At 38.2% G+C, this 18,387-nt stretch overlaps 2 protein-coding genes across 3 annotated transcripts in view; one reads left to right on the top strand and one right to left on the bottom strand.

Moving 5' to 3' along the window:
- rapgef3 (Rap guanine nucleotide exchange factor (GEF) 3) overlaps positions 1–7,040 on the top strand; it is a 32,710-nt gene extending 25,670 nt beyond the window's left edge. For both annotated transcript variants that reach the window (XM_055223187.1, XM_033969589.2), the window contains exons 12-27: positions 8–86; positions 1,406–1,556; positions 1,636–1,715; positions 1,806–1,836; positions 1,948–2,023; positions 2,960–3,097; positions 3,447–3,544; positions 3,623–3,748; positions 4,376–4,557; positions 4,952–5,042; positions 5,141–5,191; positions 5,267–5,354; positions 5,438–5,502; positions 5,591–5,645; positions 5,735–5,806; positions 6,555–7,040. In XM_055223187.1, coding sequence (XP_055079162.1) covers positions 8–86; positions 1,406–1,556; positions 1,636–1,715; positions 1,806–1,836; positions 1,948–2,023; positions 2,960–3,097; positions 3,447–3,544; positions 3,623–3,748; positions 4,376–4,557; positions 4,952–5,042; positions 5,141–5,191; positions 5,267–5,354; positions 5,438–5,502; positions 5,591–5,645; positions 5,735–5,806; positions 6,555–6,673 — 1,502 coding nt within the window. In that variant the 3' untranslated portion in view covers positions 6,674–7,040. The remainder of the gene's footprint in view (positions 1–7; positions 87–1,405; positions 1,557–1,635; positions 1,716–1,805; positions 1,837–1,947; positions 2,024–2,959; positions 3,098–3,446; positions 3,545–3,622; positions 3,749–4,375; positions 4,558–4,951; positions 5,043–5,140; positions 5,192–5,266; positions 5,355–5,437; positions 5,503–5,590; positions 5,646–5,734; positions 5,807–6,554) is intronic.
- Positions 7,041–9,445: 2,405 nt separating this feature from the next.
- The window catches only part of itga5 (integrin, alpha 5 (fibronectin receptor, alpha polypeptide)), a 65,275-nt gene continuing 56,333 nt past the window's right edge, over positions 9,446–18,387 (bottom strand). The window contains exons 26-30 of the mRNA XM_033969646.2: positions 18,128–18,235; positions 13,637–13,750; positions 12,283–12,384; positions 11,572–11,694; positions 9,446–10,705 (exon numbers count right to left, since the gene is read on the bottom strand). Coding sequence (XP_033825537.1) covers positions 10,622–10,705; positions 11,572–11,694; positions 12,283–12,384; positions 13,637–13,750; positions 18,128–18,235 — 531 coding nt within the window. The 3' untranslated portion in view covers positions 9,446–10,621. The remainder of the gene's footprint in view (positions 10,706–11,571; positions 11,695–12,282; positions 12,385–13,636; positions 13,751–18,127; positions 18,236–18,387) is intronic.

Raw genomic sequence — 18,387 nt, 5'->3', positions numbered from 1 at the left:
CTGACAGATCCGTGTGTGAGCGACTTTCTGCTCACTCACAAAGTTTTCATGCCCTCCAGTCAGCTGTGTCCTGCTCTACAGCACCAATATCCTGCAATGGCCCATGAGCTGATAACACACAGAGCGATAAGGATAAGCTCGGGCTGCCGCTGCTGCGCCCATATCACACACACACACACACACACACACACACACACACACACACACACAGAGAAGAACACATGGACATAAAACTACAGCTGTACGACTCATATGGACAGGGACGTTTAGAGTTTTGACACATTTACAAACTGAGAAGGAATGAGGAAGTGCAAAGCTAATAGGACGCAGTCAGGTGATTCTAATGAGCCAATAGGAATGCACGATTGAATTTTATGGATTCATTTGCTGTTAAGGCAAGATATGGCAAGGGAATAGGAACAAAAAGCATTGATACAAGTGATTTTCTGTATATTAGAAGCATACATCAGCCAAAGTTTGGACACCGTCTTTTTTCTCTTTATTTTTACTACTTTCTACATTTTATATATATACAGAAGACTTCAAATATATAACGTAAAATAAATAAATAACTACATTATTTTGATATATTTTAGATTCAAATCCTGCTTCGTACATCGCAAAATATTCAGTAGTTAGCTCCATGTCTCACTTCATGTGTTTAAACACCAGTCAAAACTTTCATTCAGTGTCTTTTTTTTCCTTTGTTTACTACTTTCTACATTTTATATACATATGGAACACATCAAATATATGTACATGTCGTAACGGGTGAGTGTGGCGGACCAAAGGATGCAGACTCGGGGAATATTTACAGGATTTATTGTAAGAATAAGGACAAGGTACAAACAGTGGGTGATCCGGAGGTGAGCAGGTGAGCAGATGAGCAGGAACACGGGACACAGGAACAGACCACATGAAGGGATGACAGGAAGACAGGCAGACCAGACGGGCGTAGGGCAGAGCAGGCAGGAGACATCCAGGGCCGGAACACGGAACGCAGGAACAGACAGGAATGCAGAGACACGACAGGGATGACGTGAACACGACAATGATCTCGCACTGAGTCTCTCCTCCCAGCTCCCTTTATAGCAGGTGTGTGATTGCACTGATGGGCTGCAGGTGTGCGCGGGAGGAGCCGAGAGCTCCGCCCAGCTCCAGGTACAGGCAGGTGAGGGAGGGGGAAGAGCACACAGGGAGGAAAACCAGGAGCGGACAGTGCGGATCATGACAGTACAATGCTTATTACTTGTACTCCGTTACCTTACACCATGGACTATTACTAAGATGGTGAACTTTTGGAGTGTTTTTTGTGTTTTTTCATAGACTTAGATTTTAAATACTTTATATTTTAATATTTACTCCAGTCCTTTCATTATCTGATAGTCCTTAACATAGTTTTCACTTACCAAACCGAGCTGTCCGAAGGCTCAGAGCAGGAGAAGGCTGCCTACATCCTGCACAGGAAACAGAAGGTAGTGAAGCTGGTTGGCCAGTGGGTGGCGCTGTACGGCCTGACGCTCAAAGAGGACCCTGTTGCTGTGGACTTTTTGGAGGTAAGATGTCTTGAATTGAAACATATTATAGCATTGAAATCTGTATTAAATCTGGGTTTTTTTTTAACCATTTGAACAGGGTCTAAGAAAAGAGGTGTCTGGGGACTATCGGCTCTACAGTATTTTAAAGGAATTCAGAGAGAAGAGGAGGACCAAAATGTAAATTGTATACATTTAACATTACACAGACTGTAACGTAACTCTTTTAATGCTTATGCTTATATCATATACTGTTCTGTGATTTTACAGATTGGAAAATGGCTACCAGTCTCTTGGCAGGGTAAGAGCATTTTTCTCATAGTTACATGACACTGTTTGATATAAACATTTAGAAGTTCTTGGTTTTTGGGCAGTTTTAATGTTATTCTTGTGTCTTTGGTGTCTATAACAGATCCACCAATTTGACTGGTTTTCAAACTGTGAGGAGTCCAATGGAAGGTTACAGCCGATCAGAGCAAAGGATAAAGGTAAAGAATAGTTAATAAAATAAAATAACTCTTTGAACACTGGTGTGCCTTGAAAAAAAAAATAAAAAAAATCAAACTGACTTAACAGATTCTTGGATTTAATTTACCATTTATGAAATGTCTGCTCAAAAAAAGAAAGTAAATAGGTCACTGTTTGCACAATTCTAAGCACGAGACACAGTGGCATGGACAGTATTTCTACCACATTTGTTTTTTTTCTTTTTTTTTCTTTTTTTTTTTTTTTAGAAATGTGGTGTTTTAAGTGGCTGGTTTGGTGTGGCATATTCTCAACAAAATAAAAAAGTTAATATATACATGCATATTAATATATAAAGCATGAGACAGGTAGGAACAAAGTCATGATAATTATGATGGAACTATATTTTAGAGGTTTCAGGGTGTATGTTTGCTTGTGTTTCATTCGTTGCAGCTCATGTTTTGAACAGTATTGCACATTTATTTATCTTTATTTATTTTTATTTATTTTTATTTACGGATGGAGAGCCCAGTGAGAGCGCTCAGACTCTCTTTTTCATGGGCGCCTTGTTTAAAATACAGAAAAAACAAAACAAAATTTAAAACATTAAAAAGAGGAGCAGATGTGATTATAAAAGTTTATTTCTAGATATTTAAATGTGAAACAGCCAAAAGCCTTTTTCTCATGTCAGTTCTGGAGCGGCCAGTCCTTAGTTTTATTAAATTTTGTGATTTTATATTAAATGTTTTGTATTAGATTAGTAAAGGTTTTGCAAGGATCATCATTTTGTAGGTTTAATGTCTCAGTAATTTTAATATTATCGTTTACCATGATTTTCTGTGGCATTATATCGCTCTTCAAACTGTGTTATCCCGACAGACCTCGTAGGAACAATAGACAGATGTTGTAAATACTACGTGGTTGATTTAACACTCGTGCCTCCTTTGTCTTTCCTTCAGTGCTGTACGAGATCTACCAGCCGGATCACAAACCTCTCACTGTGATGCTCCCAGTGAACTCCTCTGTGCAGGAAGTGATGTCGGCTGTGCTCAAACCTGAGTCTGATCATGTCCTGGTCAAAATGAACTCTGCTGGAGGTGAGCGTTCTGTATTACTTGTATATTTTATATCTCACACCGTGTCCTGGTCGGCAGTAGATCGGCTGCTTGACTCATTCATGTTGTTTGTCATCTCCATAGAGACAAGTATTAGTAGTTTTTATAATAGAAACTGTGCTCTAATTACTATGTATTATCATTGTGGTATTGAAATCAAGTGTTTTCTTTAGTATCTCAATCTCAGTACTGTGACAACACCATAGACAAAAAACCCAGAATGCTAAAATAGAAAACACTGGCCAGAGCTGGAGTTGAAGCAGATACTCAAATAATACATAGTTTATTTTATTGTATTTATTTTTATTTATGTTTTATTAAATGTCTTCAGAGCGAGCCCAGCTGAAGCTCGACTCCACTGCAGTGTTCACCGCCCTGGGACTGAACGAGAGGCTGTTCATTTGTACGAGCGGTCAGGTGGAACAGCTGGTAAGAACGGATCATTTCTCAGGATGTTGTGTCGTTAATGATGTAGAAATATGAGATTGATTTTGTTTTGTGCCACAGCGCCCCCTAAAGTCGCAACTGGGGCCAGAGCAGGGGACAGCAGACGTCTTGGAACATATGAGCTCCAAAGACATCGCTAATGAACTCATCAGTTATGACTGGGAACTGTTCACTGCCATGGACGAGGTGAGTAAACATGTGAGGCTGGGACTGTGTTGAGCTACATTCAGTCCGTTATAACTGGATTGATACTGTATTATTTTATTTGTTCACACAGTTTGGTGCTTTTCTAATCCTGGTTTAGTCCTGGTCTAGTCCAGGTTTAACTCAGTTCAGTCCTAGTTTAGTTATTTTATACACACCGCTACCTGTTTTTAATGTTTTATATGGATTTGTATACTTTAGTTTGTGTGTTTTTTGTTTGTATTGTATTTTGAACAGGGCGCCCATGAAAAAGAGAGTCTAAGTGCTCTCATCGGGTTCCTTTGTGTGAAGATAAAGAAATAAATCTCCAGTTTTGTTCCAATATGATGGTGTTTGTGTGCTAATGTGAAAACTTAAAAAAAATATACCTGAACTGGAATAATATTTTGTTTCAATCAGACATAATCGCTCAAATTGTGTTACTGTTTCTCTCTCCAGCCCTCAAAATGTGCTCAAAGAAGTTTACAGCACATTCTTAAGTGTACTTTAACCTTAACCTTAACCTCAAAACTCACATACAACACCTACTTCTTCAATTCTACTTGTTACTCTTAACCCACCTTGCTCTTTCTGGACTTTCTAAATAATCCATTGTCCGTCTCTTTGCAGGTGGAGCTGGTTTACTACGTCTTTGGGCGACACAAATTCAATGGGTCCATCACAGCGAACCTGGAGCGTTGTGTGCGACGCTTTAATGAGATCCAGTACTGGGTGGTGACTGAGCTGTGTCTGTGTGAAGACCTGGTCAAAAGAGCCATTTTACTCAAGAAGTTCATCAAGATCGCAGTTGTGTAAGAGTCTTAAAAGTCCTATATTACACAACATTGATTATTGTGAGCTTTAAACCATGTTATAATGCTGTTACCTCCTCAAAAACAGACCTGGAGTTGTGTTTTTTTTTCATTCACACATGTTTGTCTACATCTCCAAAGCTGAAAATGTGCTGAGTTTTGCCGTTTTGAACATAAAATCAGTGGTCCCATTGCTATTATTAAGCCGTTTTAGATCAATCCAGCTGTTTACAATGAACAAAAGGCAAATTGACCCAACTGTTAGTGGGTTGAAAATACTAAACAGCAAGAGAAATTGTTGTGAATGCGTTGTGGTCATAATGTATTGGATGGTCTTGCATACTGTTGATAAATATTGGGTGTAATATGAACATTATATTTCTCTTTTTCACAGATTAAAGGAGCACAGGAATTTGAATTCATTTTTTGCCATTATGTTTGGTTTGAACAACAGCGCTGTGCAAAGGCTTCACAAAACCTGGGAGGTAACAGCCACTCATACAATTATCCCATCTTGTACAATCAACTCATTAATAAATCAAACTAATTATGTACCGTACTTAATTTCTGTTTCTGATTATAGCGAATACCCAGCAAAATCAAAAGAGTTTACTGCCAGTATGAAAGATTAATGGTGAGTTAAAACAGTGTTAAGGTTATGATTAAAATGTAATTTTTAGCTAATCTGTTATTTCTTTTTTATGCTCAGAACCCATCTCGGAACCACAGAGCGTACAGACTCGCTGTGGCTAAACTCAGTCCTCCGTACATCCCATTTATGCCTCTGCTCCTCAAAGGTACACAAATGATACAAAATATAATGTTTTATGTCAAATATTTTCATTTTTTGATTGTTTTAACCCTGGTGTCTTCAATCCAGACATGACGTTCATCCATGAAGGGAATCCTAACTACATTGACAAACTGGTGAACTTTGAGAAAATGGTACAGTCAAATATTGTGTTCAGAATGGTTGTTTTATCTCAAATGTAATCCCTTATGTTTATATCAGTTTGCATGTTATTCATTTTAGCGCATGATTGCCAAGACAATGAAGATCATCAGAGGATGCAGGAGTCAGCCGTATGGTAAATTTACTCCGCTCTGACTAATGATTTTGTGCAGGTTTAATTACTGTCCAACATTTCAAATAGTAACATGGATGTTGTTTTTCCAGTGCCTTCATCTCCACAGAGAGGTCTCGCAGATCGAATGTTCCTCGATGGACCTGCCAATCGAATATCTACATGTAAGGAGTGGATTATACGCTTGTGGTTGTTAAACGATGTTTTTTTCATCAACATAGTTTTACACTATATTTCTGCCCACGTCTCTATAATCCATGTCATATGTGTCGGGTTAAAAAATGTCACAATGCCCTTTCCAACAGTAAACAGACCCAGATGAGACCTAGATGCTGCTTGTTCTGGTAAAATGTGACCATGTCTCTCAGCTCTGCAGTGTTGAACAGGATGTAAATGGATCCATTTATGTCATTAAGCCGTTTTAGGTCAATATTGCAGTTTACAGTGTACAAAATGTAAAATGTAATTCCTCCTAATGGAGATGAACCCATTTCAACACAACAGACAACTAAAGCTGTCTACTTTTGAAGCTCTAAATGTGTTACCGTGAATATATTCAGTGTATTTTCAATATTTTCTGAAAGATTAAAGGGACGAAATGACCAGAGACGGTTATGTAAAAGTTACGTCTCAAGGAGAAGATGACGCCCAGAATTCTCTTAAGTAAAAGGGTATTATTTATTTAAATGATGTTGTTATGGTGTTATTTGAATTTAACCCAGGACAATGATGTTTGGTACATATCATCTTTAAGGTGTCTAATCATGATAAATGCATTTGCATGCATTTATTTTCTGAGGAAAATTCAAGGTCCTCCACCTTCTATTGGGAGTCCTCTCAGAAATGACTACGCCCCATCTATCATCTGTCTAAAAGCATTAAGCTGAATTCATGTTAAATTCTCTCTTTCAGACTCTGAACTTGCCCATCCTCTGAAGACGCCCAGTAACATCCGGCACTACGTCCTGAACCTGAAGGTGATCGACGGCCAGCGCAGACTCACTCAGCTGTCCAGGACCCTAGAGAGCTAGGGCTGGGCCTACATGAGGACTTTTACACAAGAGAACTTTAGACTCTACTTTAATATGGATTCTTCTGTCAGACTGAAGCAGGTCATCACTGGACACATGGACAGCAAACACTCAGCCTTATGGAGGGCTGTACCACACCCACTGTGAAGTTACTTACACATTTGTGTATACATCTACAGTGTTGTTTTATAAAAGGTAATATCTAGAGAAGTTACGGACTTGAATTTGAGTAACTCTCAGTTACTGCTGGATTTACAAAGACAATACATCTTTTCCACTGGCATATTTTATATGGCAAGTCAAAGCTACTAAAAATGAAACTGAAGTACTCATAATTCAAGGAAATCACATGTAAACATTACTTTTTCACTTGATGAAGACATTCTACAGCCACATTAACATGACTTTTTTGTACCTATGTATATAATGTATATACTAGTATTTTATCACTTTGCTACAAAACCACTAAGAGGCATGCTTGTAATTTGATATGAATTTTATAAATAATTTATTTTCACTGACTGAAAAGTAAAGCAAAGACAAATTGTAAAAATGGAAATACTTTATTAAACAAACAGGTAACAACTGACTTCCAAAGAACCCATTTTATCCCCCCACAAAAATGATGTCCCCAATATGGGGTGAAAAATTCACAACAAATTAGTTAGCATTCGAATCCAAATACTCTCCTTGTCATAAATATGTACAACTTCTTTTTAAAGTCAGAGAGAGCTAGAAAAATGGGCTAGAACATGAACTAAGAAAACCCAGTGCTTTCTCCTGAAGTAACTGTACTGGAGCGAGTCCCATTCAGAATCAATATGGAGTATAGACCGTCTTTAGGTTAAAATGTGAATGATCTGATTCTGATGTCCAGGCTTGTTGTACTGGACAAAAATGAAAAACGTCTAGCTATAAGACAAACGCATTTCTGTCCTATAGTATTAACTGGTTTATAAACACATAGAACTTAAATTACCCAGTCCCTGCTAAACTGAGTGTGGAGTCTTGGGAATAGGAGGAGAAAGTGGACCAGAAATGTGCTCAACCGTGTGAAATCTTAGTAGTAAGTATGGCACTCCTGCTGTTGGCTTGGTGAGAGTACAGTAAGTGAAAGCACAAACCCACACACTCTGCTCCATCAGAAAGCAGTCACAAATAAAACTCACTGTAATAAAACGGTGAAAAAGGTGAATATAAATATTGCACTTTCAAACTACATCTTGTTCCCAGTGCCAGTGCGTGATCCCTTTGTCTGAGGTACAAAGTCACTCCAAAAACATGGCTGCACTAGTTTAAAGTGTCTATGACAGGTTAGATGACTCTTTTTACCAACACACAGTTAAGATAATTATATTTAAGATTCCACAAAAAATCTGGGGGAAAAAATGTTCCAGGTGGACACAGAAATTATAATTTGACATATAAAAATGTTGAAATGATGTGTTTCTTGGATAGAACATTGTGAGAATTTTCCACAGTGTGTTTAGAACGCTTTACTTCCTATAATTTTCAACATATTTTTCTTTTTTTTTTAAATCATGGGGCATCATAAAAACCTGTCGCACACACTTTAAAGATCTAATTGTGTGAAGTTTGGAGGAATGAACGCAGCACTGGGAAGGCCATTCAAACTCAAACATTCATAAATACACCACTCACTCATGCATTTGAATACACACTCTCGTTCCACGCACACAACCCGCTAACAGTATTTACATTAAGGCACGCAACAATTCTTTATAATGAAATTAAAGTCTATATCCCTGGAGCCATGTTAGTGACTTTAACCATGTAGTTTACTTAAAGGTGCACCATGTAACTTTTCTGGTTTGGGTCTACCACTTGCTTGACTTCATAGAAATGCCTGGAATGTTCCACAGTATGGCATTGAATTCAGCAAGCAGCTATTTCACTACAGGTGTTTTTACTGCTCAAAAATACCTCGAAAAGCTTTTTTTTTTACTGTGAGCCAGGTCACTTCTCCATAGATCTGACTTATAACTCTGCTCTGTGGCTCCACCTGCTGGTCTCCATGGAAATAGCCAAGTTAAATGCCATACTGTGCAACATCGTAGATAAATCTGACTTATAACTCTGCTCTGTGTCGCCCTCTGTTGGTCTCCATGGAGATAACCAAGTTAAATTACATACTGTGTAACACTGAAGAGAGATCTGACTTATAACTCTGCTATCTCCATGGAGACCAGCAGACGGAGACACAGCAGAATTAAATGCCATACTGCGTAACAATGTAGTCAAAGCAATTACATCTCTATCAGAACAGTTCCATGTGCCTTGTTTCTCTCGCTGGGTGACTAAAATACAGCGACTCACAGTGAGCTCCTGAGGACTGGTGATGCTACAGCGCTGCTCCTGATTGTCTCGTCTTTGGTTCGTGTTGATAATCTATGGCTACATCTCCTGTGGGTTATTTCAAACATTTTTTAGCTCTACGGCTGGAAATCGCAAAGACTGCAATTACTTAAGTAACAAAACAAAATATTCCATCTAATCATGTGTGAAAGCTGACCCTGTAGTTTAAACCTCTACAAACATGTTATGAAACGCATGGGATTGATTCTTTGGTTTAGCGGTTCAGATTTAAAATTTCTCTTAAACGATTATGCTCCCCGGTAAAAAAAAAAAGTTGACTTTGAACAAAACACCTCCACTTAAAAACATAAATTACAAATCTAATTGCAATCCCACAATCGTTCAGCCCTACTTGGCACACACATAGTTTCTTTTGCATTTCAATAGAGTCAAAACTGCTCCCACTGTTTTCAATGAGGTTCTCAGGTGGTCAGGGGTGGTCCAGTCTCTTCCCAGTTGTCGTTAGCAACAGCCACTGCAGCGTTTGTACAGACCAGAGTCCGGATATCAAAGGAAAGAGTCAGTCTTTGGGTCTAACATCAGTAGATTCCTTTGAGTCCATCTCCGCCTGTTCTGTCCACCAACCTGAGGCGTGTTTCACTGCCCTGCACAAGTGGGGTCGATATAGGGATGGGCGATATGTTGAAAAATTTATTTTTAAAAAAAAGATTAAAAATGGCCTTAAAGAGAGAAACATCTTGTGTAATCTCCCAAACAAGGGTATAAACTGATAGGGACTGCTAATAACTACAACTGGCTTATTTTTGCTTTTGTGCATTACATCATTTGACAGATTAAGACCAAAACACAATTTGTATCTCGTTTTTAGAAGTTCCCTAATTTTTGAAGCCGCAAAGTGATTATCTGCAGCACATATTTCAAATCAGAAGTATTTGCTACAGCGCTGACAAGGTATATCTGTACTTTTACTCAAATAATGAAATGCAGTACTTATAAATAGGGTCTTATTATCGTTGGAAATGGAGATTATGCAAAATAAAATGGAGACATTCATTTTGTGTGAATATCGCCCACCCCTAGTTCAATCCTGAAGTTATAATTTTGTAATAATGATACACAGCTCTGGTATACAGCGCTATAGGGTCGATATCCATCTCATTATGTCCACTATTCACTCGACAGTGGACACAGCAGTTCAAGCACCAAAGTTAATTACAGGTGGTTTCAAATTTGTCCCAAAAAAAACACACAAAAATCGGACGTTACAGGCTTCTTCTGAAATCCACACATTTGTCAGAAAGTGGACTACAGCTCCTCAGTCACTACTTCTTAGTAATTCTCGGCAGTCGATTTGTAACACTGATAAAAAATGTCTGCTTGATTTCAGTCCCCAAAATGCAAATAAAAACATAAATAACATGAAAAAAAAAACATTCATTTGGTTTGGAGATCTTTGGATTGTTGTTTAGTGCAGCACAATGGAGTTCCAGTGGTCTCTCTTCTTCTTCTTTCTTCCTGTCTTCTGCTATAACTCGCTTTCGTTCAATCCATTTCGTCATTGCAATCATAAGGCCAGGTATTGTGGTTCTCATAGAAACTATCGAACGCTTTTTAAGCCTCCGACGCAGCCTGTGGTTTGAGCTGTGCCTTCTCCATCGCGGTGCCATAAGGAACAGATCGCTTGAAGAAACCCAACTGTAAAATTAAAGAAGGACAAATTACGTGAGTTTAAAGAGCGTACAACAGGTTAGACTCCTCATCTTACTAAAAACCTTGCATAGTTTTGTCTATTTTTAAAATTTTGTATATAAATTTACTTCCTGGTTGGACATGGGCAGCAGATATGGCATTAATAGAGGTACTTGTGTAATTTAGATATGTTTTGGCCCTTGTTAATATGTTTTTTATGGTACGGTTATCCAATAGTTATGGTTATACTATTGAAAAAATAAATGACTACTCCTTTGAGGGTTTAAACTGCCAGAAAAAAATGTGTTCCTTTGGGTGTTAATTGTTAAATCCCTGCATTTTGGATGGACTTTTCTGTGTTGCCGACAGAGGTAGAGTTGTTATGTTTTAGTACTCACCATAAACCTGTATTTTTGTACTTTTCTTCAACTTTTTGTCCACAAACTGCCACTGAACTGAAGTAAAACTACCACTATCCCACCAAACCAAGTCAGGATTATAATGTGAAATATCTGTCTGCATGTTTTATTTGAAAAGGGCCACACTTATTGAATATATAGAAATTCAAACTAACTTATAGGTCAGTGTAGGAGTAATGGTAGTAGTAGTAGTAGTGGTAGTAGTAGTAGTTTTACTTTGAAAGAAAAAAGTAGTTATTGTAGTTGGCTAGGTACAATTTCCTTACTTAACTAAAACTGACAAATACAAGGGAAGTTTTGACAAGTTTACTTTTTACTTGGAGAAACCCAACTGCCAGATTAGAGAAGGATGAATTACATGAGCTGAAGTGTCCGTCTAAACATGCTTTACTGGAAGGAGCACGTTAAACGAACTGTAATGTTTTGTATGTTTTCATTCAGAGCAGAACTGACCTTGTATAAGATGTAAATGAGCAGAGCCAGCAGAAGTAGTCCAACTAAAACAGCCAAGATAATGATCCAAAGAGGAACGGAGTTTTCAATATCAGGCTTATTCCATACCACCGGAGTCACCACCTGCAGGAGGATAAAGAAAGGAAGTGATTAGGATCAATTATTGGCAATCTCATGATGTAACAAGGCCAAAGGTATGTATCTAAACTATATAAATGTGCATGCTCTAAGGTTGAAATTGCATGGTTTATCAAACTACATAGACCATGATCCATTGCTTCATCTCAATACAGCCAATGTGAGAAAATTCTGCAATATAAAGATGCAATTCATAAAATAGGGCTATGTGATTTGATTTCACTTTTCATAATAAACATTTTAAAACACACTATAAACAGGAGCATTAACCTTTGGGGCAAAACTGAAAAATGAACTACTAAACTAATGCAAGAATCTATATTTTGACCTTTGCAGGAGACATTTTATTACCTAAACAATTGCAGCCTTTGCAATTTGATTGTGCCGATTCAAATTGTGATTCTGATATATTGTGTAACCCTAAATTAAAACACACTTTATCTAAAATACTTGTCACTGACCAGTAAAAATTGTTGCAGTGTGTCGATAGAATTGAGCTTTTTTTCCATCGCAAGAAAAAGCAAGATATTGTACCATAAGAAAATTACTCAGCAACTTAAATAAAAATCATACCTTTTTATGCCCACTTGGCGCATGTTTAGGCAAAATCGCATACGGCATCTTCTTCACACTGTAGCGGGCCAGGCACTCTAGTACATACTGCTTATATGCTCTCTGAAACATGGAAACAGCAGATTCAACATGGTGCAGTGCTTACAGGGAAACACTAGATGGCGACAAACGCTCACGCAAACACTAGCCCTTTAAACAAATCCAGATTCAGATGTTATGACTGTTAATGAGTTTTCAGTGCATTCACACATATGTATTCTTGCAGTGGTAGCATACAGTGGGAAGTGAGTATGATTATTCTTGTAGAGTTAATATATGAAGCACGGGAAAATGACTGGGGCTCTGGCAGAGAAGGTAGTCAAAGGAAGCCAATTTTTTCCCCTTCCTTTTCCTTCCCTCAGTGAATTATCTGACCTCCTCACAGCAGTGATGTGAGTACTGATATGGCAGAGTGTTTTGCTATTATGTTGATCTATTAAGCAGCACCCAAAACAGAAATGTATTACAATATTTACATATTTAAGTGTTTATCAGCAGGTTTAACGTGTGTTTTGTACTGGCTTCAAATATGATGAATTTAAACTAAAACATCTGTCAGTAGAGTAGATGGAAATACTGTGGAAACAAGCCAATTAATGTTTATTATATAATTAGAGGTGGATAGAGTAGCCAAAAAGGTATTACAGTAAGAGTACTGTTGACATTTTTTAAGTAGAAGTACAAAGTAATTACTCAAGTAACTCTCTGGATGTAAATATTTATAATAAGTTTTTAAGTTAGTGAAATTGGAAGAGCAAACACTGAACTTTGTGTCTGTTATAGCCTCTTAATTAGCACAGTAGTAGTTGTAGTAGTAGTAGTAGTAGTAGTAGTACAAAAAAAAAAAAATGTATTAAAAAGTAAATGAAGTAAATGTTTTGCACTAAAAGCAACTACTACCCACCTCTGCATAACTACACAAACTACAAAATGTTTGATAAATAAACTGAAAGTCATTTCAGTCAATGTAAACATCCACTCTTACAGTTTATATCAGCCTGGCCTTGCTATGTTACTGTACAACCTTTTTCTTGAACACAGAAGAGAGTTGTATTCTGCCAAACTTTGACACAGAAGCCAGTCGGAAAATCTTAATCTATGGCTCTTTTTCTCACACACACGCGCACACACACCCCGACACACACAGACACACACACAGACACGCACACAGACACGCACACAGACACGCACACAGACACGCACACAGACACGCACACAGGCCTTCCCTTAGCCTTTGTGATCTGATGGAAACACATGTGCAGTAGTTACAATAGCGTCTCTGTATAAGGCAAAAGTTCATGTTTTTCACACACACCTCCATAAAGGTCTCGGCCCACACTCGGGAGCGCACTTTGAGGATGGCTGTGGTCCCTCGCTCCAGAAGACCCACGTTGCATTGAAGCGTCCAGCATTCAACGTTAGAACAAGACTAGAAACACACAGAGAAAAAGAGATTGTAACTATAGTGTGTATTTAACTGTTTTAATGTAGTTTTAAAGCAGGATAAGTTTATTTTAGCATCAGTACAAGACCCAGAACCCAGAAACCTGTAACTTCAAGACATTGTGATAGTGCAGTGTCCAATCCAGTCTGGTAATGTTTTAAAATCTGGCGTTGGAAGACCAGTCTCGTCTAGCTCAGCTTGACTATGCTTTCTTTGTAGGGAGTATTATACCTCTGATAATGTAGGCAAACAAAACAACACGGACTGAGCTACCAGTTAGTGGCAGTTAACTAGCTGCTTTTATATTGCCATGAGAAATGCTTTCAAATGTCTTTTGTTTGTAAAATGTGCTATAGTAATAAAGTGGGTCGAGTTACATTTCAGCCATAAAAAAGCAATTCTCAAACTTGCCATATTATGAACCTGAGTTAGCCAAATTGTGGGGGTGAATGAATAAATATGCAGGAACACTGAAACCTGCAGAAATAAAACAAAATACAACTCCTGGAATTGATTCTTTTGATTAGAACACTGCAATAGAACATGGTTAAAAGCCCAATTTTGTGATATATGTGTTTTTTTTTATGTATTTTCATGGCAATCCGGAGACTTGTGGATATTTTACAATGGTTTTAAATTAGACCCGCTTTGATCTGGGTTTAGACCTACTTAAGTCCAATTTCAGACTTACTATAGAAGAGCTGGTTAACCAAGTTTAGGCACTGTCAGAGGTCATAGTTTGGGCAAAATTCACCAAAGAAGTATCCTGGGGTACAATAACAACTTTAGAGAGAGGACTTCAGCAAGTTCAATTAAAACAGAACTTAACTACATCAAAACTAGGACTAAACCAGGTCTAAATTATTCCCTGACTGAATTCTACGAGAAAAAGCCAACATACCACAAATGTTACCTCTGCAGCAGTTTAAAAAGTTTAAAAACCACTGCCATCCAGGAACATATGGTCGAAAGTAAATACTAAAAAAACAGACGCGATTACATGTAAAACCATAAAAGTCAAATGCGGTAAAACAGTCGTGTTCATGTTGTAAGTTCAATAAATAAAACAAAGAGTCCAATGTTATGATCCGTATTCCGCAGCCTGCTTCAAATTAACATAGAGGAATGTCATGAGACTGCAAAAATGCACTGCCCTCTGCATCATTCCTACCACAAAACCAGCCGATTCTACTTGAGACTTTAATGCAGTTAATTGGGCATCTAAAGGGAAGTTGGTGCATGTAATATTTTAATAAACAGATTTTTTTTTTTTTATCTGACGTTGGAAGACCACCCCTAAATGTGAGGGTTTGGTGGGTTTGAGTTTAAATGTGATGCCAAGTATCGTCAGCATGGAAAAAGTGGGAATACAGTGTAGGAAAAAAAATTAAATTCTAATGTACATGTCTTAAATTACTTCAATTCAGACTTTCAATCTGTATTTGTTTATTTAAAGATCCCCTACTAGTCTTAAAGTTAACATCTGTATTGAGCCTGGCTGACCCGTCACTGTTGTATTATCACTTATCACCACTAGAGGCTATCTATGCTACTGCAATCTGATCGTGTGCCAGCTTTGGCCTGACAGAAGAAGAGCAGGAGCCCAAACAAAGGCCAGGTGAGGGGAGAGGGGAACAGGTTTCACATCTGCCATCTACTGGTGAAAAAAAAAAAAATCTAATAAACATACAGATGGTAGCTTTAAACTGAGGAAAGTCTATTCTTCCTGATGTCCACGCTCAAGGTGAAAAGGCATCGTACAGTCCATGCATATAGTATATTATTGAGCAGTTATGACTAGTTGAGAATGTATTCATTTATATGGGCCACTTCTTTCAGTAGATTTTTCAAATATAGCGCATCATTTACACTGTTTATCTTCTGAAAGTTTGGCAAGAAAAAAGTAATTAACTGAATCTAAAACCTTCTGAACTCATCGGCAGGTAATTCAAGTAAGAAGTAAGACACTATTTAAGTCGTATTTATCCAGACTTATTTTAAAAAACTAAACTAATATAAGCCATTTTATCAAGATACAGCAGACATTCCTTATTTTACAATGTAGGATCCACCCAGTTACTTTAGACTGGAGGCTTAGACAGACTTAATGAAGGCACTGCAGCAGACAGAGGGCATATCGGGGCACTTCCTCTCTCTTCTTTTAAAGTCTCATTCATGCCACGGGACAACAGGAGAAGGGGCAAATGGGTGGGGGAGAGGGGTGGCACATTTGGGGCAATACCAAAGATGCCTCCGACCCACATGACCTCTCTGAAAGCGATTATGCGGTCTAGAGTACAGGGAAATCAGGCTGTGGAGTCTAGTCCTAAAACTGTATCAGAAAAATACAGAGCAACGGGTTTTCAGATATAAAGGCACTAGGCAACAGAGCAAAAGATAGCTGTGATTTCCAAATAATAGGCCTAACAGTAACTAAACAGATTATACCTTTGGTCTATCTAACATATATTACTTTACAACATTTATAACAGAACAACCCTTCATTTATCCAATCTTGGCACCTGCAAAATCTACAGCGGACGTTTTTCATTGCACATTTGGGAACTGAACCTGCAACCTTCCACACCAAAGACAAAGCCTTCATTTATATAGAGAGACCTGGCATACCATTAACAATCCCCAAACTGTGAATACATGCATTGCCTGCGCTGGACACGTCCCACCTCTTCAAAGCCTCACCCTGACCTCCTCTCCGGCGTCACTGATCCATTACTGACCGCACTTATTTCACACAAAGAGGGATTTCTGTTCAGCCTTTTCCCAGCTCACAAAATAAAAAGCGCAGACACTCGGCAAAAATCAAGACAGACCCCCTTTATCCTGACATGTCATTGGACACGCTTGATAAACGAGCGCAGTGAGGGAGAGACAGGGGCACATACAAAGAGGTCTTATGGCCCGAGGCAGGTATCCACAGCGGGGGGCAGAGACAGAGGCCATACCTGCAGCTGTGGGACAGGGGGGATCAATAGGGCCACTGTGAGAGGTAATACTAATGTGGGTAATAGTTTTAAATCGACACTGTGAACAGGTTAAACGTATATGTTGAAATTCAGATGTTTGTGTCGGGTTTATGGTTATATGTTGGCAATTATGATTCTTGATTCGAACTGTATTTGCTGTAACTGTACTGAGGTAAATTCAATTACGCAGGTGTGACTGGCCTTTAAGCCAGTCACACCTGTCACAATTAAGCCAATATAACCAATTTGAGCACAGTTCATAACAGAAAATCAAACATTTGTACACTTTCTGTTGTGATGCCTCATTGTTGGTTGATTCCAGATTGAAAAACTGTCTCATTCTAACACGGGGGCAAGATCCAGTGTTCATGTATTGCTTATATACTGCACTGTATCTTTGTGTAGCATTTTCATAGGTAACATTTCAAACATAAGTCCAAATGTTTAACCTGAGTATAAACCATTCTGACAAGGTCCATAATCACACCATTTTTATCAAACCACATAACAACATGTCATATTATCTTTAGTTTAATGTAACACCACAAGGCTACAGAATATTGTGCTGTTATCTGAAACCCTACAGTACAACTACACCCCATCATTCACTAACCAGTGTAACCAGAGCATCAGTAATGACAAGAAACAAGACCCCCCCCTGTCTCTCTCATCACACCCCTGCACTGTTTACCCCCAAAACCTTTTAATGTTAATGACCAAAACAGTAACACCCTGTAACCTCTGACCTCCTGATTTTAATGACATCACAGCAGATTTACTGCATCGCGGGAGCAACGAGCCAAACCCAAGCTTAAAAGGTGCACTATGTTGAGATGTTAAAATCTTGTTAAAATAAGATGTGTCAGTATAAGATTAAACCTGTCTGAGAAGCGTATATTCGATTACAGGTATTTTTATTGTTCAAAATATGCATGCATACTATCAGCGGGGTCACCTCTCCACAGTTCTGACCAGTAACTTTGGCCTGGTTACGTCACCTGCTTGTCACCATGGAGATAGATGAGTTTAATACCATGCTGCAGAATATTCCAAAGAAAATTGCTGGTTTTCAGATGATTTTTCAGATGACATTCTATAGGTCAGATGAATATTGTGAAAATACTGATTTTGTTCCATGGAGACAAGCAACTGTCAGGCCCTTCAACAGAAAAGTTACACAGTGTACCTTTAAGGACAATAGTTTAGCTTTTAACCTTTTTATTTAAGTGGATAAATACATTACGCCTAAAATGTGAAGTGAGGCTACTTATTCTGACACGTTACAACTAATCAGATTACTGCAGATTGCATTAGATTACCTGGTGTCCATTGGTGTGGTGTTATTTATGTAAATGAAAGGCACTAGTGCACTTCTTACCAGGTTAGTTAAATGAGAGAGCTCATTCTTGTGCACGTCCCTCTTCTCGATGCGGTGGTCACTGCCTTTAAGAGCCAAGAGTGGAGATTCTGTGGCTGTGCGCTGGATCTGGAACAAAAAGTTAAATAGATCAAATACCATACAAAAGTTTAAAGGTCCTACATATTCTTGTGAGCTTTAACCCATGTTACAATTCTGTTACCTCATCAAAAACACCTGGAGATGTGTTTTGTTTTATTCACACATGTTTGAGTAACCTT

Source organism: Periophthalmus magnuspinnatus, chromosome 7 (assembly GCF_009829125.3).
Source record: "Periophthalmus magnuspinnatus isolate fPerMag1 chromosome 7, fPerMag1.2.pri, whole genome shotgun sequence".
Lineage (NCBI taxonomy): Eukaryota > Metazoa > Chordata > Actinopteri > Gobiiformes > Gobiidae > Periophthalmus > Periophthalmus magnuspinnatus.
This window is presented reverse-complemented; position numbering and strand designations above follow the sequence as displayed.